Source organism: Branchiostoma belcheri, unplaced genomic scaffold, assembly GCF_001625305.1.
Source record: "Branchiostoma belcheri isolate BF01 breed outbred unplaced genomic scaffold, Haploidv18h27 scaffold2, whole genome shotgun sequence".
NCBI lineage: Eukaryota > Metazoa > Chordata > Leptocardii > Amphioxiformes > Branchiostomatidae > Branchiostoma > Branchiostoma belcheri.
In genome coordinates, this window is record NW_017803490.1 from 1904635 (window position 1) to 1923273 (window position 18639).

General features: G+C 39.2%; 1 protein-coding gene across 1 annotated transcript in view; it reads left to right on the forward strand.

Annotated features, from left to right (window-relative positions):
• The window catches only part of LOC109468792 (ceramide synthase 1-like), a 22702-nt gene extending 6778 nt beyond the window's left edge, over nucleotides 1–15924 (forward strand). Inside the window, exons 2-7 of the mRNA XM_019767126.1 lie at nucleotides 6412–6571; nucleotides 7217–7397; nucleotides 7846–8007; nucleotides 11737–11884; nucleotides 12607–12776; nucleotides 13560–15924. Of these exons, the coding sequence (XP_019622685.1) occupies nucleotides 6412–6571; nucleotides 7217–7397; nucleotides 7846–8007; nucleotides 11737–11884; nucleotides 12607–12776; nucleotides 13560–13644 (906 nt within the window). The 3' untranslated portion in view covers nucleotides 13645–15924. The remainder of the gene's footprint in view (nucleotides 1–6411; nucleotides 6572–7216; nucleotides 7398–7845; nucleotides 8008–11736; nucleotides 11885–12606; nucleotides 12777–13559) is intronic.
• The last annotated feature ends 2715 nt before the right edge of the window (nucleotides 15925–18639 follow it).

The window sequence follows — 18639 nt, forward strand, 5'->3', positions numbered from 1 at the left end:
TTCAAACACCTCTTCATAGGTGCACCTGAACAGCTGAGGGCAAATCAAGAGCAAGACCAAAACATTCTCTTTAGGCCACACCGATTTAATTGGTTGTTTCTCGGATTTTTTCAGAACAAATTGAAGCGACAGGGCGAAAAAAATAAAAAATAAAAACAGATCTAGGCATCCTATTTTAGACCCAAATGCTACGAAAGGAGCCATGAAGTCAACACAAAAGGCTGGGTTAATATTAAAACAATGAATTTTGAGCTTTAAATCAAACCACTGCATTGATAGGTGGAAAAAAAATGTAGGAACTAGGAAGAAAAGGACTTCATCAGCTGTTGGGGCAAAATATGAGCATTTTGTAGTTGATTCAGAACCAGAATCTTTTTTTTGCAAATCAGAAAGAAATGAAGAGGCGGATCCGAGAACCAACAAATTAAATTGGTGTGGCCATATTTTGAAAAAATCAGCGAACTACAATTACTGAATTAGTGTGGCATAATGATCATTTTTGACATGTTGACTGTACAGTATGGCATGCATGTTTAATATGATGTTATACTGAAGAACTATGTTTGAGAGACAAATTTGGCCTGGAGTCTTTCAACATTGTTGTCTAGACAGATTACATTCTGTAGAACCATTTGCCTTGTGCAGATGGTTCTCTATGGAAGGCTTTTATCATGTGAGCACAGGTGCATCTTGATAATGGTAGAAAAATGTAGCCATGACACAATATGATAGCAACTTCCTGCTCCTGGGGACCGATCAGTCACTTCAACATTCCTCACAGAGGAAGTCGGTTTGTTTACTGCTACACATTTGGATGATGTCCTGGGGACGGATCAGTCACTTCAACATTCCTCACAGAGGAAGTCGGTTTGTTTACTGCTACACATTTGGATGATGTCCTGGAGACCGATTAGTCACTTCAACATTCCTCACAGAGGAAGTCGGTTTGTTTACTGCTACATACTTGGATGATGGGGCCAGTCTACATATACTTGTTGAATTTCATTTGGAAAACACTCACTCCCAGTCACTCAGTATCACCCTTTTCTATTTTCAATTCTCACTTCAATGATTGTCGCAACTTCCTGGGGACCGATCAGTTACTTCAACATTCCTCACAGAGGAAGTCGGTTTGTTTACTGCTACATATTTTCCAGTCTACATATACGTGTTGAATTTCATTTGGAAAACATTCACTGACAGTCACTCACTATCACGCTTTTCTAGTTTCAATTCTCAATTCAAATTGATTGTTGGGCAAAAAAGTTCATTCATATCACATCATTCATTCATTTATTCATTCAATTCTATTCAATGGAATACACTCACAGTCACTCACTATCACCTTTTTCTATTTTCAATTCTCAATTCAATGATTGTCAAGTAATAAAGTTCATTTATGCCATTCATTCATTTATTCATTCAATTATCAATTCAATGATGGTTGAGCAATATTTAGTTCATTCATATCATTCATTCATTCAATCAATTCTCAATTCAACCATTGCCGAGCAATAAAATTCATTCATTCATACATTCATTCATTCATTCATTCAATTCTTTGTCAACATGTCAGCATTGCAAATAGAGTTGCAATTTTATTCAGAAATTTGCAACTTGTCTATGAGATATGACTCAGTCGGGCTTCGAACCCACAACCTTCCGAATGCATAGCCAGCACTGTACCCATACACTACGCTATAGGCTGCTGTAACAGTTTGGAACAGCTGTACTGTGTTGTTTAATGTGAGCTTTTGGATCAAATTCGTTTGTGTGACTGTGGTGTCAGAGGGGGGGTCAGTGGAAGTTTGCTATGTGAGGTATGTCAGAGGGCTTACACTATATATGTCAGTCAGGGGGGACATCTGGAGTATGCTCAACTTTCTCAGACAAGAAAATGTCATGCTTGTAACTTCTTGACTATCTCAAGCAATCTCACATAAATGTACATTATTGGGGTTTTCTAAACAGGGCCACAGTGTCTTTAAAGGGGGCCTGCATGGGGGGGGGGGTCCCGACAGCACTCTATGCTAAATTTTGAGAGCTCTCGATTACGCTTTATGATAAATTCCAAGTGGCTACAACGCATTGCTTGGAATTAAAACGGCGAATACGCTCTATGCAAAATGCACCAATTACGTTCTACGTTGAATTAGAGCGGCCCATCTACATTCTAGGTAGAATTAAAACGGCCGATTACGTTCTACGGAAAAGGGCATGCGGACCCCATTTAAAGACTCTTTATACCTTCCACTTGCGCACTCCCAAGACACAGGTGGTTAAAGTTTTCAACTGCCACTTGTTTGACCGTTTCATACCTTTTTGAATTCTTACAATGTTACATATCTAGTTTATTGTTTTATTCATTATTGTGAAGTTCTTACTAATTCTGTGCTTATTTCACTCCTTCTAGCCTGAAAGGAGACAATTTTGACCTCTAAATTTGACCTCACTTACCAGTCTGGAGGGGGGGATTTTGACCTCCATTTGACCTTCCTGTCAGTCTGCAGTTATACCATTTCCCCCTCACTTCCTATTATGCTACTGTATTAAAATAACTATGGAAACAGTTAACTAAAACAAACAGGCAAAGACACATAAAACAAGACCTCCATGCGCAAAGGTAATGAAACCAATCCTTCACACTCACTGTACTTCTAAAGCCTGATATGTATACACTGCGTACATGTAGTCCTTGGCCCAAATTTTTTGGCAGAGACAGACCAAGAGAAATCATTGGGTCGTTTCTGGTGTAATCCTAACCTAAAGTACGTAGTGAGTAATGCAGAAATGCTGACAGTGTCCTTGGGATGACTTTGATTTCCTGACTATGTCAGCAAGTTGTATGTAGGACTGTGCTGACTATACACAAGGTTAGCCTTGGGTTGTTGTCAAACTTTTGCAGTGGTTTTACTTTCGCAGCAGTTTTCGTGGTGACATCCCCACTGGGTACTGTGCAGCAAACAAGTCTTACATCATGTAGATGACTTCATTGCTGTACAGAACACAGTTTTCAGTTTAAAATTGTACTTTTCCTGATCTTGTGCTAAAAGACGTCAGAGAAGAAAGAATTAGTTAGTGTGGACTAAAAAAGGGTATTGAATGAAACTATGAGAAGTGCAGTGATGTCATTTTCTATAAATTATAGCTAATATGCATATCACAATCAGTCAAAACTGATGATCTAGCATGCATATCGGAGCTCCTAAACTAGCATGTCTAGATCATGAGATATCAAAACCGGAAGTTCAGCTGCAGTACCATAACGAGCCGCCAGGGGGGCCAAAATCTAATCATTTCGAGGTCTTATGTGTACCCACGTACCAAATATAAAGACAATCCATGTAAGCCTTTTTGAATTATCGTGTTTACAGACACACGCACAGACACACACAAATGCCTCTGAAAACATAGCCTTCTTGGCGAAAAGAAAACAGATTCAAGGCACAGGTAAAAATTTAAGCCCTTTAGTTTATATATGCACGATTGTCATTGTAAGTAGAGCATTGCCAAGAGAATTCCACCCTCAGTCTGTTTTTCACAGATTTCAGGGTCAGGTGACCAGGCGATAACCCTTGCTCTCTGTCCCAGGGTCCTGTGTGATAAGGTTGACCAGGTGTGGACTCTGTCCCAGGGTCCTGTGTGATAAGGTTGACCAGGTGTGGACCTTGTACCTGGGTCCATGCCATGGTATGGGGGAGATCACTGGTGTTTGTTTAACCTCATTGTCAGACTCGTGACACCACCTACTGTAGAATTTCAAATCTTGGCCATGTTTTATACCAGAGTTACATGCAGGCAAAACCTGATGGTACAAAAATGGTGTGCGGAAGCAAGTGTATGAAAATTATGAACATCAAATTTTTCTTACATGTAAATCGGCCTGCTTTGACATATGTCAAGAACTTGCGTACAGATTGCACACCGGCCCTTGAGGTAATGTGTGATCTGAACATACTTTCTTAACATACACGTACGTCAAGGCAGGCTGATGTAGAAAAAATTGACACTGACAGTTTTCATACACTGATGGGCGTGCCTTCAGACCTTCAGGAGAATTGTCTCTGCATGTAACTTGGGTCTTAAAGTCACAAAGTGTATTTTGTGGTGGCCTCTCATTACACAATTTTTTTGACCTGTAGTCTTGCCCCAAATTTGGCCCCAGGCCAAAGTTTAAGAACACACAATTTAAAAGTCCGGCTTAAAGTCCAGCATGTGGTTTGGATTGTGTACAGTTGATAAGACGTGCACGTTTTCACATGTGACGATTTACAGTACGTTAAAACGATTAGCTTTGAAGCTCCCTCTAGCAGCACCCTTTAAAACTACAGTTTCTCATAATCTGCATATCTTGTAGAGGAAATTCTACTGTCTAAGTAGAGATTCACAGTCTCCAAGTTTGGCATTTGTCTTACTTATAACCACCAAAAAAACCTTAGTAACTCAAGCAAACATACATGTAGCTATAGGTGAAATCATAAGTTAACTGAAGACAAGTGTTATTGTAAGAGGTACCTACACTGGCTACATGTCGGTAACACTGTTACTAGTGTTAGTGTTAGAGTTCAAGTAGCACTGAGTCCTGTGTACAAAATGTACTTCAGCCCGGAATTGATTGTGACACTGGCTGAAAAATGTAGGAAATAGAATTTCCCGTAGCTTGTTACTTGTACATTTGCAAAGTAATAGGCCAGGAAATAAGGTAAATAGGTGTTCCCAGAAAGAATTAATGGTAATTTATCCAATGAGCTTATTCATTAAAGTGGTTGGTAGTAGCTATAGTATTATGAAGGGAAAGTAACAAGTACTGGCTACTATGGGAACCCATTAGTCCTCTTGAACTTCTGAATCTGAGGACATATGACTCCACAACATATAAGGGCCTTTCATTCTTTGCTGTCATTTTGAAACGAAACTTCTTAGAAGGTTAGGTGCAGGTAGACATCAGAAACACATGAACAGCTCCAATTTTCCAAGAACTATCGTAGAGTAGGTGGAACTCGTTGACACCAAGTACCATCACTACGAAAGCTTTAAACAACTCCTGCAGTTAAATGTGCAAAGATTGGGTGTAACAAGTCGTTCGGTGTAATGTAGCCAGCTACCGCCATGCCGCGTGCCTGCGAAGCTGTTATGTTAAGCCAAAGGACGGTTATACCGGCTTTACTGATACAGAAGGCTTGTGAAGCTTGTGTGTTATGCTGGAGGGCGGTTATACTGACTATACAGATACAGAAGCTGGTGTGTTACACCGAAGGGCAGTTATACTGGCTATACAGATACAGAAGCTGGTGTGTTACACCGAAGGGCGGTTATACCGGCTATACAGATACAGAAGCTGGTGTGTTACATCGAAGGGTGGTTATACCGGCTATACAGAATACAGGAGCTGGTGTGTTGTGCCAAAGGGCGGTTATACCGGCTATACAGATACAGAATGTTCCCTACACTAACCTGCATACATGTACATTTGTACAGTATGCAGGCAGTATTCCAATGGCCTGTTTTTATCACCTTGATCTACAGAACCAATCCTCCAGGATGTAACCTCTTCTGGTTGCTAAGCGACCATTGCTGGCAGTTAAATGACTGACATGTCTAGCCTAATTAGATTAAGCCCCGTAGATTGTCTGTGTGTGCTCGGTGTTAATCATGCCATAGGCAATCAATGCCTCCCTGGGCCTTGGTGGCATTATCTTCAGTTTAATACAATTAGCCCTGCATTCTGTTGCCTGATCATATTTCTCGTTTAGATTTTTGTGGGTTCCCACCTCAACTAGCTGGGGTTGGATGCCAATTAGGCTATAGCTGTCTGGGTGTACGTGTCCGGTATGGAGGTTACTTACCCACACTGGCCTCTTTGGACCACTGTTCTCTGTGAGGCAATTGAATTATGCATTTTGGTTGCCCTGTGAGGAACCCAAAATTGCTTCAAGTTTGATACTGTAATCAAGGTTGTGAACATTGTTAGGAGTGTCTTGTAATAATAATAATAATATTATACTACTGTACATATAATATACTACAGATAGTACATATTCTAATTACTAAGTTAATATCTTTTTCAATATTTGAACTTGAATTGTTGAAGGACTTAATGCTTAATAGTAAGTGCATGATGTACTCAAATATTATGGTAGGTTTAGGTATGTAAAAGATGTTAAATGTGCAGTAGTATATAGCATATTCTGAACATCTAAGTGTCGGAAAAATGATAAAATCATTGCTATTGTGCTTTTCTTTAGAAATGAAACAATTAGTTTTTGCTGACATTATTTATTTTATCTTGTATGGTGCACCCAAAAAATTTTTGTGCACCCAATTTTGTAGGTCGGGTGCACCAGTGCAGCTATTCCCAAAAATGAATTTCGAGCTCTGAATGAATTTCAACATTTTCTGTTTTTTTTGCAGCCGTGGGGACGCTGGGCCAACCTCCCTAAGAAGGAACAGGAGAAGATGCCTGAGAGTGCGTGGAAGGTTCTGTTCTACTCCCTGTCCTGGATATACACATCTCACCTGCTGTTAGGGAAGGGGTACACCTTCTTCCAGGACCCAGCTTCTGTATGGACAGGTGAGTTAGGACAGGTGGACATGATGTGCATGTGTTTATGTGTGTGTGTGTCTGTGTGTGTCAGTCTGTGTGTTTGTGTATTTCATGTGTGTGTGTGTGTGTGTGTGTAATTTTTATGTGTGTGTTGTGTGTGTGTGTGTGTGTGTGTGAGTCTCTGTATATATGAGTGTGTTTGTGAATTTGTGTGTGTGTGTGTCTGTATCTGTGTCTGTGTGTGTTCATACATGTATCTACATATGTGTGTAAATGTGTGCATGCATGCATGCTTGATCCAATGTTTATACAATATCATTGGTAGACAACAACCTTTCTTCTTATTTCATTTATTTATTTCGGCTTACAAAGAAGCCAGGGTGTCCCAACTAGTCAAAGACTATTACTAAGGGACACCCAAGTTTCTTCTTAGCCTATTCCAGTCTAATTTTTCAAGATATGTTTTTTAGCATTTCCCTTCTTGACTTATTTAGATATATGCAGTTGTCAACATATTTTTTATGAAAGATATTCTGTATTTGCTAGATTTAATCTTTCCGTTCACTCACTCACTCACTCACTCACTCACTCACAAACTTACTCACTATTCGGTGTAGCATCTGTTGTTCGGCATCTTCCGATTTTAAAGTCTGTATTTTTTGTTTCCCACAGGTTGGCACAAAGGGATGTCCATCCCCACCGACATCTATGCCCTGTACCTGGTGCAGTGTAGCTTCTATCTGCACTCCATCTATGCAGTGCTCTACATGGATGCCTGGCGCAAGGATTCAGTGGTCATGCTCATCCACCACATTCTAACCCTGTCTCTCATTGGCTTCTCATACATCTTCAGGTGAGTCAGGGCTGCTGTTGGCCAATGGGAGAAGTGCTCTCATGTAGTTAGGAATGTATGAATATACATTATTCAAATTGCCTACCCCATTAGAGGGTTTATGTTTTTGCTGTGTTTCCTCTTCTTCTCCAAACCAATAAGGTCAATGACCCTAACCAGACATCTGTCACCATGGTTACTAGTGTTGGGTTACATCATGTTGCAATTTTATAGCAAGAGGGATTTAGACTCCTGTCTGACCATATATATGGATGTGTTTGAGTAAGAATTAACAGAGCAGGCCATATGCGAAGGTTAACATTATGCATTTGCTTTGGAAATGTTACCTTTTCTAGTTACTCTATACTGAAATATGTTATCGATATCGTAAATGAATCGAAACTGAAGTGATTGACATTGATTGACATTGTGATTGACATTGAATATTGTGATTGACATTGATTGACAGGTATCACAACATCGGCGTCCTGGTGATCTGGCTACACGACATCACCGACATTTTCCTGGAATGCACGAAGGTCAACGTCTACTTCAAAAACCGCGGCGGGAAATATCACGCCATGAACGACCACCTGTCCAACTTTGGCTGCGGCATGTTCGGCCTGACCTGGTAGGTTAGAGAAGCCATGTTTAGAAGTTATGATATCATATTCATAAATTACTTCTACATCAGTTTCCCTCAGGCCACATCATTTTAGTTGGTTGATTCTCAGATTTTTTTTTTAGAAAAATATAAAGCAGCTACGTCGGTAAAGGTTAGACATCCAGGTAATAAGATATGCCATGGCCAGAAAACAGTTACAAAAGCAACTGGATATGATTTTGGGAAAAATATGACTCCCAAAATCATATCCAGTTGCATGAGTAACTGTTTTTTTTTTGTGTATAAAGCAGCTACTACTGGTTAGGCCAAAATATGATTATTTTGAGCTGATTCAGAACCTGACATTTTTTGTTTTGCAAATCAGAAAAAAAAGGATCTTTTGCTTTAGAATTTACTTTACTTTCTTTACTTTACTTTAGAATTTACTTTACTTTCTTTACTTTAGAATGTCTGAGAGCCAAGGTACTAAATTCATCTGGCCAACATAACCATAGATTCTGAAACAAGGCATGCTCACAAGTCATTCAAATCTTTTGCTTTCAGTTTTGAGTGTTTCGCCTGAGGCACAGAATTTGAGGGGGGTAGGTGAACTTAGGGACAGGGGGGATACACACAGGCACCCCCTGTACCCCCACCCCCCTTCTTGATTCTGGGTAGAAGACAGTGACTTGTGTGTCTGTGTGTTGTTTTCTTCCCCAGGGGCGGAATCGCCTTGCGCAGTCTCCAGCCTAACCTAACGTGTACAGGTAATCAGTCTACCAGTGTTGTGTTTTCATTGAAAACACTAATTGTTTAACATGTTAAATTTGCTTTCAGACTAGGAAACTCATCTGAATGTCAGTCACAATGTGTTATATTTACATGATACATTGTGTGTACACCCCTGTTACAGTTTACCATGAAGGTTTAAGCATGATCCTTACTGAAGATAGATTTTAAACCTCAAAACTGTGTTGAGAGGTTTTGCTGACATAATTTAACTATGTTGTGTACCCAAAATTTTTTCTTCTGCCCACCTACATGTACATGTTTAAGTTAGGTGAACCAATGCCAAAAATGCCTTCTAATGCCAAACATACACACTGTTCTATTTCTTTATTTTCTTCTGGACTCTAGGAGTGCAACATGAAGAAACTAACATCTTCAACTGTTCAATGCTGAATTAATACATACCGGTACTTCTATATTCCCTACTCAAATCATGGAAAGACAGATGCTGGCTGGATGTAGATATATTTCTAATACTTCCCTAACACATGCACTGATGCATTGCTTTACAAACATGCAAAGTCTTTACACTTTTGTCACTTGACAATATACTGACTACTCAACTGCTTCCTTCAACCGCAGTGCTGGCTGACGCTTTCTCCCAGTGCTCTCTTGCACATTTCAGCACGTTGGCAGAACGTACTGCACTTACACGAAACCCATGATGTATTGTGCATAAAACTTCGGCAGAACGTCTCATACAGTCAAACCTGTCCGTCCAACCAACTGTTTAGGGCAACCAACTGTTATCAACAACCACATTCAAACAGTCCCGTCCCATTTTACATAGTAAGGACCCCCTTCCAGGCAACCAACTGTACAACGCAACCAGCGGCCACTTTCTTGTGGTCCCTACGGGGCACGGACACCCTACTCAACAACCAGATGATGGCATAAGGACAAGCGATCTAGATCTTGGTGCGTGGGCACAACGCACATGTGGAGTTTGGAACGACACGACCAGAGTAATATTATGCTTCAATAAAAGAAACTGATAATTGTACAAATATAGTTTTACTAATATAATTTCGAAAACAAATCGAGATTAGATCGTGCTGCATGCTGTGCACTGACCGACAAAAAATCTAGCGGGCCCGATTCTCTCACGCCGTCTGCACACACACGTACCGCGCTTGCGACAAGAATAACACATTGTAATTTGAGAAAGCATACGGTTAAAACATGGGAATATTGTGCATATCCACAAATATTTCTATAGAAAACACAATCGCTGGAATCTAAAATGTTGTCCTGGGTTTTATTTAGTGCGCGTTTTGTTTCTTGTTTTGAGTCTTTTGACGGCGCGCGAAAACCACGCTTATCTCTACACACTGCCGGCGCCTAGTTCCGGCGGATTGAAGACCCAAATCGCGTCAAACACACCATAAAATCACATACACACAGATATTTTTCCCCAAACTATTCTTTGAATTCGTTGTATGGTCGTGGAATTCCATGAAAAGCAGCGTTTTTTATGCTTAGAAGTGTTTTTTCCTCGGCATTTCTGTTTCAAGATGGCGGCCGCGCTTGGGTCACCCCGCGGGTCATCGGAAGGTTCCATTTCTAAAGGGTTGCTGATTACTTTACTCAATTTATTTTTGACACGTGCGGTCAGCGCACGCAAATCAAATATGAATTAACTAAATTTTATATCTATCTAGTCAGTTATAATTGCTTACAAACGCCTTTATAAACTTGAAATTTCGTTATGTATTTTTTGCTGCATGTTCATTGTTCCCCTTCACAGTGGATTGGTTGTTGTTGTTTTCCAAGCCAGCGCCATCTTTGTTCTCCATTTTGTGATCGCGAACGAAGTTTTCCGTCAAATTTCTTAGCCCAAAATGACCTTTTAGGAATTTTTGAAGTCACATTAAGTTGACTGCTGTAATGTTGCGCCAGTATTGAGTAGTCTGCAAAAGTTGCCGACACAGAACCTGTAATTGCGGCAAGAAAATATCAACGCGGCGTCGGTATGTCCTTGGCCAAAAACAATGGAGGACTTCTTCAGCAGAAAGGGAAAAAGACTCAAAGGCAGAACGTTTCACTTTCTTATTTTCGTTGCATTATTTAGGGACTTGTAAAATTAAATTTCAAACCCAGTTTCGTAATAGAACAGTTGTTGTATCAATTGATGAAAACATAATCGAACAGTACTTAGTAGTGACTAGTCTAGAGATAGCCAAGTACACATGATGTATTTTGTCATACTTCTTGTCGCTATTTTCCACTTTTTTGCCTCAAATTCTACGATATGAAGTATAATTTGCATCAGTCACATGATTGTTAATTTAGAAGACTGAACTGAAAAATTGTGTAATCACTTTGACTTCAAAGTCATGTGTGTGTGATGTCAATAAAATCTCACCATTAAATTGTACTCTGTATTTTCTTTTTTGCTTATTATTTGTAAGTAAGAGCCTACCCTGCCAAGATACCAACCAGAACCCCCCCCCCCAACTGGACCATCCAACCACTCCCAGTCAACAACCATTTTTCCTTGGTCCCTTGAGTGGTTGTTGGATACAGGTTTGACTGTATAAGGTTTTATTCGCGCATATAAGGTTAACATTCCTTCTGTAGTTTCCAAATGTTATGTCGGAAAAGGTATCCTTTGTTACAGGCAAAATTCTGAAGCAACATTGACGAAACTTCCAACGAAAAACGTGAAAAATCAGGATAGCAAAGTTCTTTCATCACAACCCTGGTTTACAGTAAACCAGTCAGAATTGCCCTGATGAAGATGACAGACGGTCACTGAAACGTTGGCTAGTGAAAAATAAATGGTTGTGATAAAAAGAACTTTGCTATTCAGTCGTTTACCAACCTGATGAAATTATTTACGGGTGAAAAATCAGGGTTTCACGCAGGCGCAGTATGTTCTGCCAACGTGCTCAGTATGTTACAAATCCTAATGCTACGTAAGGTATGATCTAACACACTGATCGCTCGCCCCCCTCCCCCCTCCAGGTTTGTTTTCCGACTGTACTGGTTCCCCCTGAAGGTGCTGTACTCCACGGGACACCTGAGTAGAATCTATGTGCCGTACCTGCCCTTCTACCTGTTCTTCAACGTCCTGCTGTGGATTCTGCTGGTCATGAATGTCTACTGGTTCTCTGTGAGTAACTCCAACTTTTTGTTGTATAGTTCAAAACACAGTTTAAATGCCAGACACAGCGTATGCTAAACAATACACTACCTTACTGTGTCCGCCTACTGAATGACAGTTAACCCTTGTCCTGCTGGCATTCCTGGCACAATATTTTTCAATATTTTCATGTCTTAATTAGATTAAAAAGAAAACAAATTTTTTTGCCCTGCAGTGGCATAGTTACTTCCGCATTCGTTGCGTTTCGCTGCGGTGTAATCCGTTGCACGAGAAATACCCCCAAATCGTACCTATACAGGGTGTTATGTAGATGGTACTGAATGTGCCGCGCAACATATGTTGCGCACAGCAGGACAAGGGTTTTAATATTAGTTAACAGAATTTTACGTTGTGGTAGTAGTGATTTTCTAGGATTTGTGACTTGTTTTAAGTCTTACTTGTCTAAGATTTGAATGAAGTATTTGTGCACAGAACTATTATCTATTAACACTTAAATTACCAGAGGTCTCCCCATAAATTCTTAGGGGAGAGGTGCTCCCTAATCGGTTGATGAAAAATCAGCGAATTTTCAAGTAAATACTAAGAGAAAACTCTATAAATTTTAACATTTTGGGAGGGGTTCTAGGATTTTGGGGAGAGGGGGAGCACCCTTGCTTCATTGCTTGGGGAGAGCCCTGATTACCTACACTTTCATAGCCTAGTTAAAGAACTTTTTTCCTTTTTTTCTTCAGTTCATCATGATCTTCCTGTTCCGAGTGCTGACAGGACAGATGTCTTCGGTGGACGACATCAGAGAAGACGACATCGAAACGAAACCCAAGAAAACGGGGGCGAAAGAAACACCCCTCATGAACGGGAGCCCGAAGGTCAAGAATGGACCAAACGGGCCTTTGGAGAATGGGTAAGTGTCGTGTGGACTGTTTATTACCTACATGAAAAATGGAGGTATTGTTTTTGGCATATCTGTCTGTGTGTCTGTGTATTTGTGTTTGCGCACATTTGCGGCCAGCATAACTTTTTAACCTTTGGATGGATTGTAATGATATTTGGTATGTGGGTAGGTGTTGGGTAGGCAGAGGTCAAGGTCGATTTTGGGCCTCCTGGTGGCTGACCTTGGTACTGCAGCAGAACTTCTGGTTTTTGTATCTGTTGTCCTGGACATGCTATGGTTTTGATTTTTAAGTGGTGGATAGCTTTTCCTGTCAGGAATAAGTAGTGTGGTTTTGGTCCCCCTGGCAGCTTGTTCTGGAGCTGCAGGGGGAGTTTCTGGTTTAGTGTTTTGTTTTAAACGGCATGTCGGTAGAACGTACTGCACCTGCAAGAAAATCAGATTTTTTGCAGTTTTTGTTGGATGTTTGGTCAATGTTATTTTGCCTATTGCAGATGATATCTTTTCTGATATAATCTTGTTATTCATTCAAACCTTACAGTTCGGTATGAGGCACCTTGTACTTACAAAATGTTCAAAACTGGTGTGTTACGCCTAAAAAGGCGTTTTACCAGTTATATGAAACAAACAATGGTTTAGATACTGCATAAAACAATTTATCCTGTTACTGTTAACATGTTCTCAACTAAAAACAGAAATTCTACTTTGTTGTAGAGTTTGATTTGTCTTTGAATATTGTTTACCTGGATGTCTATATATAGTAACCTTCATCAACGTCTGTCTCTATGGTTACAGGAATGCAAAGCAGGAGAACCACGCCCACGACGAATCAAAGAACAACGTCATCAAAAGGCAACGACCAAAAGCAACCATGGAGTAGCGACAATTCGCATTTCTCTCAGGCGACCTTCACAACCAAGGTCAACTTCTATTCTTTCAAAATTGTATTATTATGTTGTATCCTTATCAATTTGCCACTTAATGTTGGGGTAGTGTGACCAATCAGATTGCTCCAAGGTCATGTGGTTGGGTCATGTGATGTATATAGGTTGTGATTGGTTAGATAATTTAGTAATGATGAGACCTGAGAATTATGGGTCAATGTCACTGGCTACTATTATCTGAGGTCATTCCATAGCATCAAGCACTTTGAAAACAAAGCGAATGATGTCGAAACTATGGTAAATGGGTATTTAGGAGTGTAAAATTACTAGAACAATGCAAGAAATGCCCATCTGCTCAATTCGAGACAACATTTGGTACCTTTGCCAGTTGTTTCATGCTATGGAATGGTCATGTGATCTGTAGGTCATGTGACTGGTCATGTGATCAGTCATGTGATCAGGAAGTCATGGCCTACAGATTTCAGAATTCACTCTTCTTTTTTTTCTAAGTTCCATCTATTAAGAGGACATGATTTGATATTGTAATTTCACCTGAAGGGAGGCCTGCTATGAATGATTATGTCTGAAAAGAACTGTATGTGTACTTATGATATTTGTCAAGAAAGTAAAACTGGACATTTCCAAAATTCACCTAAAATTCAGCAAGAACTTCAAACACAAATTTACTGAATAGCTGTTATTATTATTATTATTATCAAAAGAGAAGCTGATTTTATACTAGGAACTGAACAAATTTTATGAAGTCCACTAAATATCACACAGAACAAACTTTAAACTGAAAGAAGAAGTTTTTCTGGCTCTAGCGTTAGCATTTCTGGGTTTCAAAGACTACTACTGTACCAGTAATTATGTTAAAGACCCTGTAAAAAAAACTTTTTTCCCTCTTTCCCTTCTTTATCCTTTTCAAATAATTGTACATATGTATGCCCCGGAAATAGTTTACAGACGGAAACTTTCCAAAGTAAAGTGATGAGCACAATTGTGGGGACTCTGTCCCTTTTCTGTAGGAGTGCAATACGACTTGTGCAAGTGCAACTCTCATTGTACAAGTGCAAAGCGAATTGTGCAGGTGCAAATCATTTAAACTTGGATAAGGATCATTTGGCCCTTTCTGGCACAAGAAGGATGCGTGAGTGTGTGTTAGATGTTTGGGTTATGAAATATGATGTTGTAAAAAGGATTTGATGAATATGTGGCATAACCTATGAATGTATTCTGTCTATCAATGTCTCTGGGAATAATATTATGTAGGATTTATGTTAAATCTGCCAGTAAAAGGGTACATAACGTCAGGAAAGTCAGAAAACTTTCCCAGGGGTATCTGATGATAATACCTGTAAATTCTCAGTCCCATTGCTCACACTAGACTCCTTATTTTGGCAGAGAACAAGAATTAAACTTAACCAGAGAAGGTAGAAGGCGTATCCCACAATACATTGCCGTTTCCTGTCTATCCAACATATATATGGGAAAATTGGGCAAAACTTAGAGGCATCTTTGCTCGTTCCACAAACCCGGGCCAGCTGGGGGTTAAAGATCACAGGGAACTCTGGGATATGCCTCCTGCCTCCTCTGAAAAACTTAACATTCAGAAGAGGAATGTCGAAAAATGATTTGGAACTTGGCTCAAGAAAGCTACAAAGGCGTATGTTACCGAAACGGAGTAAAAAAAAATTTAGATTGTGAAAAGAACAAAAAATTGATGTTCATACTGAAATGAGGCGTCTTTTGTTGGCAAGGGAGACTGTCTGAAACTTGAAGGGGAATGAAATCTCAAATCTGGGACTGATTCCTTTCAACTCGATGTAAAATGTGATGTGAATTTCATGGTACAAACGTAGGGTAGCTCCTTGGAGTGTTGTATGATTGTGTACTAGAGAAAATGCAGAGCTCCGTGGAGTAAAGTGAATTAGCTCCTGATGTGGAAGAGTAGTGCAGTAGTTTCTCCATTGAACTTGTAGGAGCTTTAGCAGAACTCCACAGACAAAAAAGCACCAATGTAATGTATAGGATTGACAACACGTAGATCTGTGGAATTATAGAACTGCTTTTAATTAATTCCATTGAAATGCATAGTTCCATGAAGCATAGACGTATATAGCCATTCTCTGCAAACTCCTTTTAAATGTAACATGTGAAACAATATGGCATAATATCATTATCTAATCTAATGTAGCTAAGTGTCACTGAATGTACAAACTGAAAATTCCATTGTCTTAGGTGAGAAGTTCATGTATTAGTGTTCTATTTATGGATCAAATGATAAATGATACTTGAAAATATCTGGTCTGCCTGCTATGATGTTCACTGGTAAGTTTTCGTCAATGGCTCAGGCGCATTTTTTAGTAAAAGAAGACACGACACTCTTGCATGTAAAGCACTCAAGCTGGCTACGAAGTTATCGATTTCAAAGGAAGTCAGCAAGCTAGCTGGAGTCCTTCTGATAGTTGTTTCCTTGTGGAAAGGCACATACTTCGTTATGCAAAGTCTCGTGTAAATTGTATGTATCAGAGGCACTCAAGGTTGGGAAACTGTTAAAATTCAGGCCAGACTTTTTTTGTTGGGGCCTGAGTCAATGACAACTTCTCATATCAACCATCACAATCCGTCCTACATGTAGATGTAGATCAAAATAAACTACCCATCATGCACCATTACCCATGATGCATTGTTACCCACAATGCTCCACTACCCATCATGCACTGCCTAGTGATACATCGTTACCCACAATGCTCCACTACCCATCATGCACTGCCTAGAGATAGAACATGGTATTTTAAATGCTTGTGAGGTTTTGTATGAAATGATACACGTAGGTTTACTTGTGGTTAGTGGTCAGGGATGGTTGTACGTGTAACCAGCATATGTTGTGCCTATGATACGTGAACCATACCAATCCTCTGAAACAAACAGTAACAATATTGGGAAGGTTGGAAAGTCATATTACACTTTCCTAAAACGGGTCTTATGTACATTCCTTAAGCATACAAGCATTTGAATCTATATCTAAAGGTACACAGTCATATACAAGTCCCAAATGTAACGCTTAACTTGGAAAGGTCTTGAATGGCTAGCTTCAGTACATAATTGTGTAGCACTTCAGATGTTTTGTTTTTGGTACGAGTATTTGAACCTGTGGTTGAAGTAATGCAAACATCTTGGAAAAAACAAAACAACAAGGATTGAATTGTTGCCTCATCATCTACATTTGTAATATTTGTTGCCACATTAGAAGTTTTTTTTTCAGCTCTATTAATAAATTGTTATGAGTGATGCCAAAATCACATCAGACGTACATGTAACTATCCAACAGCATGAAATGATGATTTAACATTTTATTATCAGGTAACTACACAGGCCACACAAAATACTGAATGTCACATAAATGTTTTCAGTTTGTTGTACATGTATCAGGTCCATCCGAGTGTTTTTCGTGAATAATAACACATGCATTGCCTTTTGTAGACATACATGTAATGATTAAAGCCATACCTAAGCTAGATGCTGCATTGTTTAATATCCTGTCATTGTAGCACAGTATTGTGGTTCTTTTTCTGCATCTTTCAGTGTTAAGCCAAATGGGGGAGGGGGTGTAGCACAATGTTGTGGTTCTTTTTCTGCATCTTTCAGTGTTAAGCCAAATGGGGGGAGGGGTTGATTGTGGAAGTTTCCAACTACATAGTTTACCTGAAGTAACAACTTGTACGTAAAAAGCCTGTAAAAAGCGGTATGTGTTTTGCCCCCCCTCCCCCTCTCCACTGCATATTTGTTGTAAACATTCAAGAATGAATGACTTATAATTCAGCAGTCTGTCAGATGCTATACAATACTAGATTTCTGTTATCAAATTTGGATACCACAGCTTGTAATCCTTAGCCTCTAAAAAGTGCAGCATTTTGACAAAAATGTTGAGAAAATATCACACATTTTGGACAAACAAGCTAAATGTGCTTGCCCCCCTCCCTCTATAGCGGATGTACTGTGTTCTAATCAAGCATTTTTGCAGCCAATTCTTGCTTCTTTCACAAGAAATCATCAAAAACCTTTCTACATTTTTACTATCGCAGTATATTATGCATTGTTGCGATTCTTTTACACTTAAACCCCTAAATTCCCCCACCCCAAGCATTTTGAAATAGCCATCCTCCCATAAAAAGTATTGTAGATCATCAGCAAGATATAGTCAATACCAGTGAGCCAACTTGCAAAAGTAGCAATAGTAATAACATGCTTCTAACACTAATATTGAGAATTCAGCACACTTGTGTATATAAATAGTGATTTCAACTCAGTGAAGATAATACATGTAGACCATTTAACTCTAGCCAAATGTTTTGTTCCTAATCTTTTGCACTAATTATGTTTGTCTTATTAATTCTGAATATATTTTTTGATTGGATTTGTTTGTTTTCAACTTTGTGCAATACACTGAGTTGTTAAAGGGTAGAATATTTTTTGATTCACTCGTTTTGTTGGAAAGATCTTCATTTCATACATTTGTATCTTTTGGCTATTTTCTTTTGCATGCTTAAAATTTGAATGGTAAAGAGTCGTTCAACTGCTGTTGCACTCTTGCTTTTCTAGAGCTGTAATTAAAGCCACGAAAATGCAAACTTACCACATAACACTATGTAGGGACAATCAAGCAAATGCTATATATTCCACCCCACCCCCCTCCCCAACAATTGCTTGGCTAAACTAACACTGTATAAAATGAATTTTTGTAATAATTACTTTCTTTGAGCTTGTTTCATAAGAATATTCCACCCCATAATGTAGCTTACAAATAAATCAATTTGTGTATTTTTTGAGGCTGTATAATATTAATTTTGTTCATTTTTATGCATAATTATTTGCTTTGCTAGCTTGTTGGTTCATACATTTCAACAATGAATTTCTTTTATTGTTTCACAAAATGCCTCCAAAATTTTAGTACTTTCTGCTGGCACTTAAATGTAGTTTGTTCATGC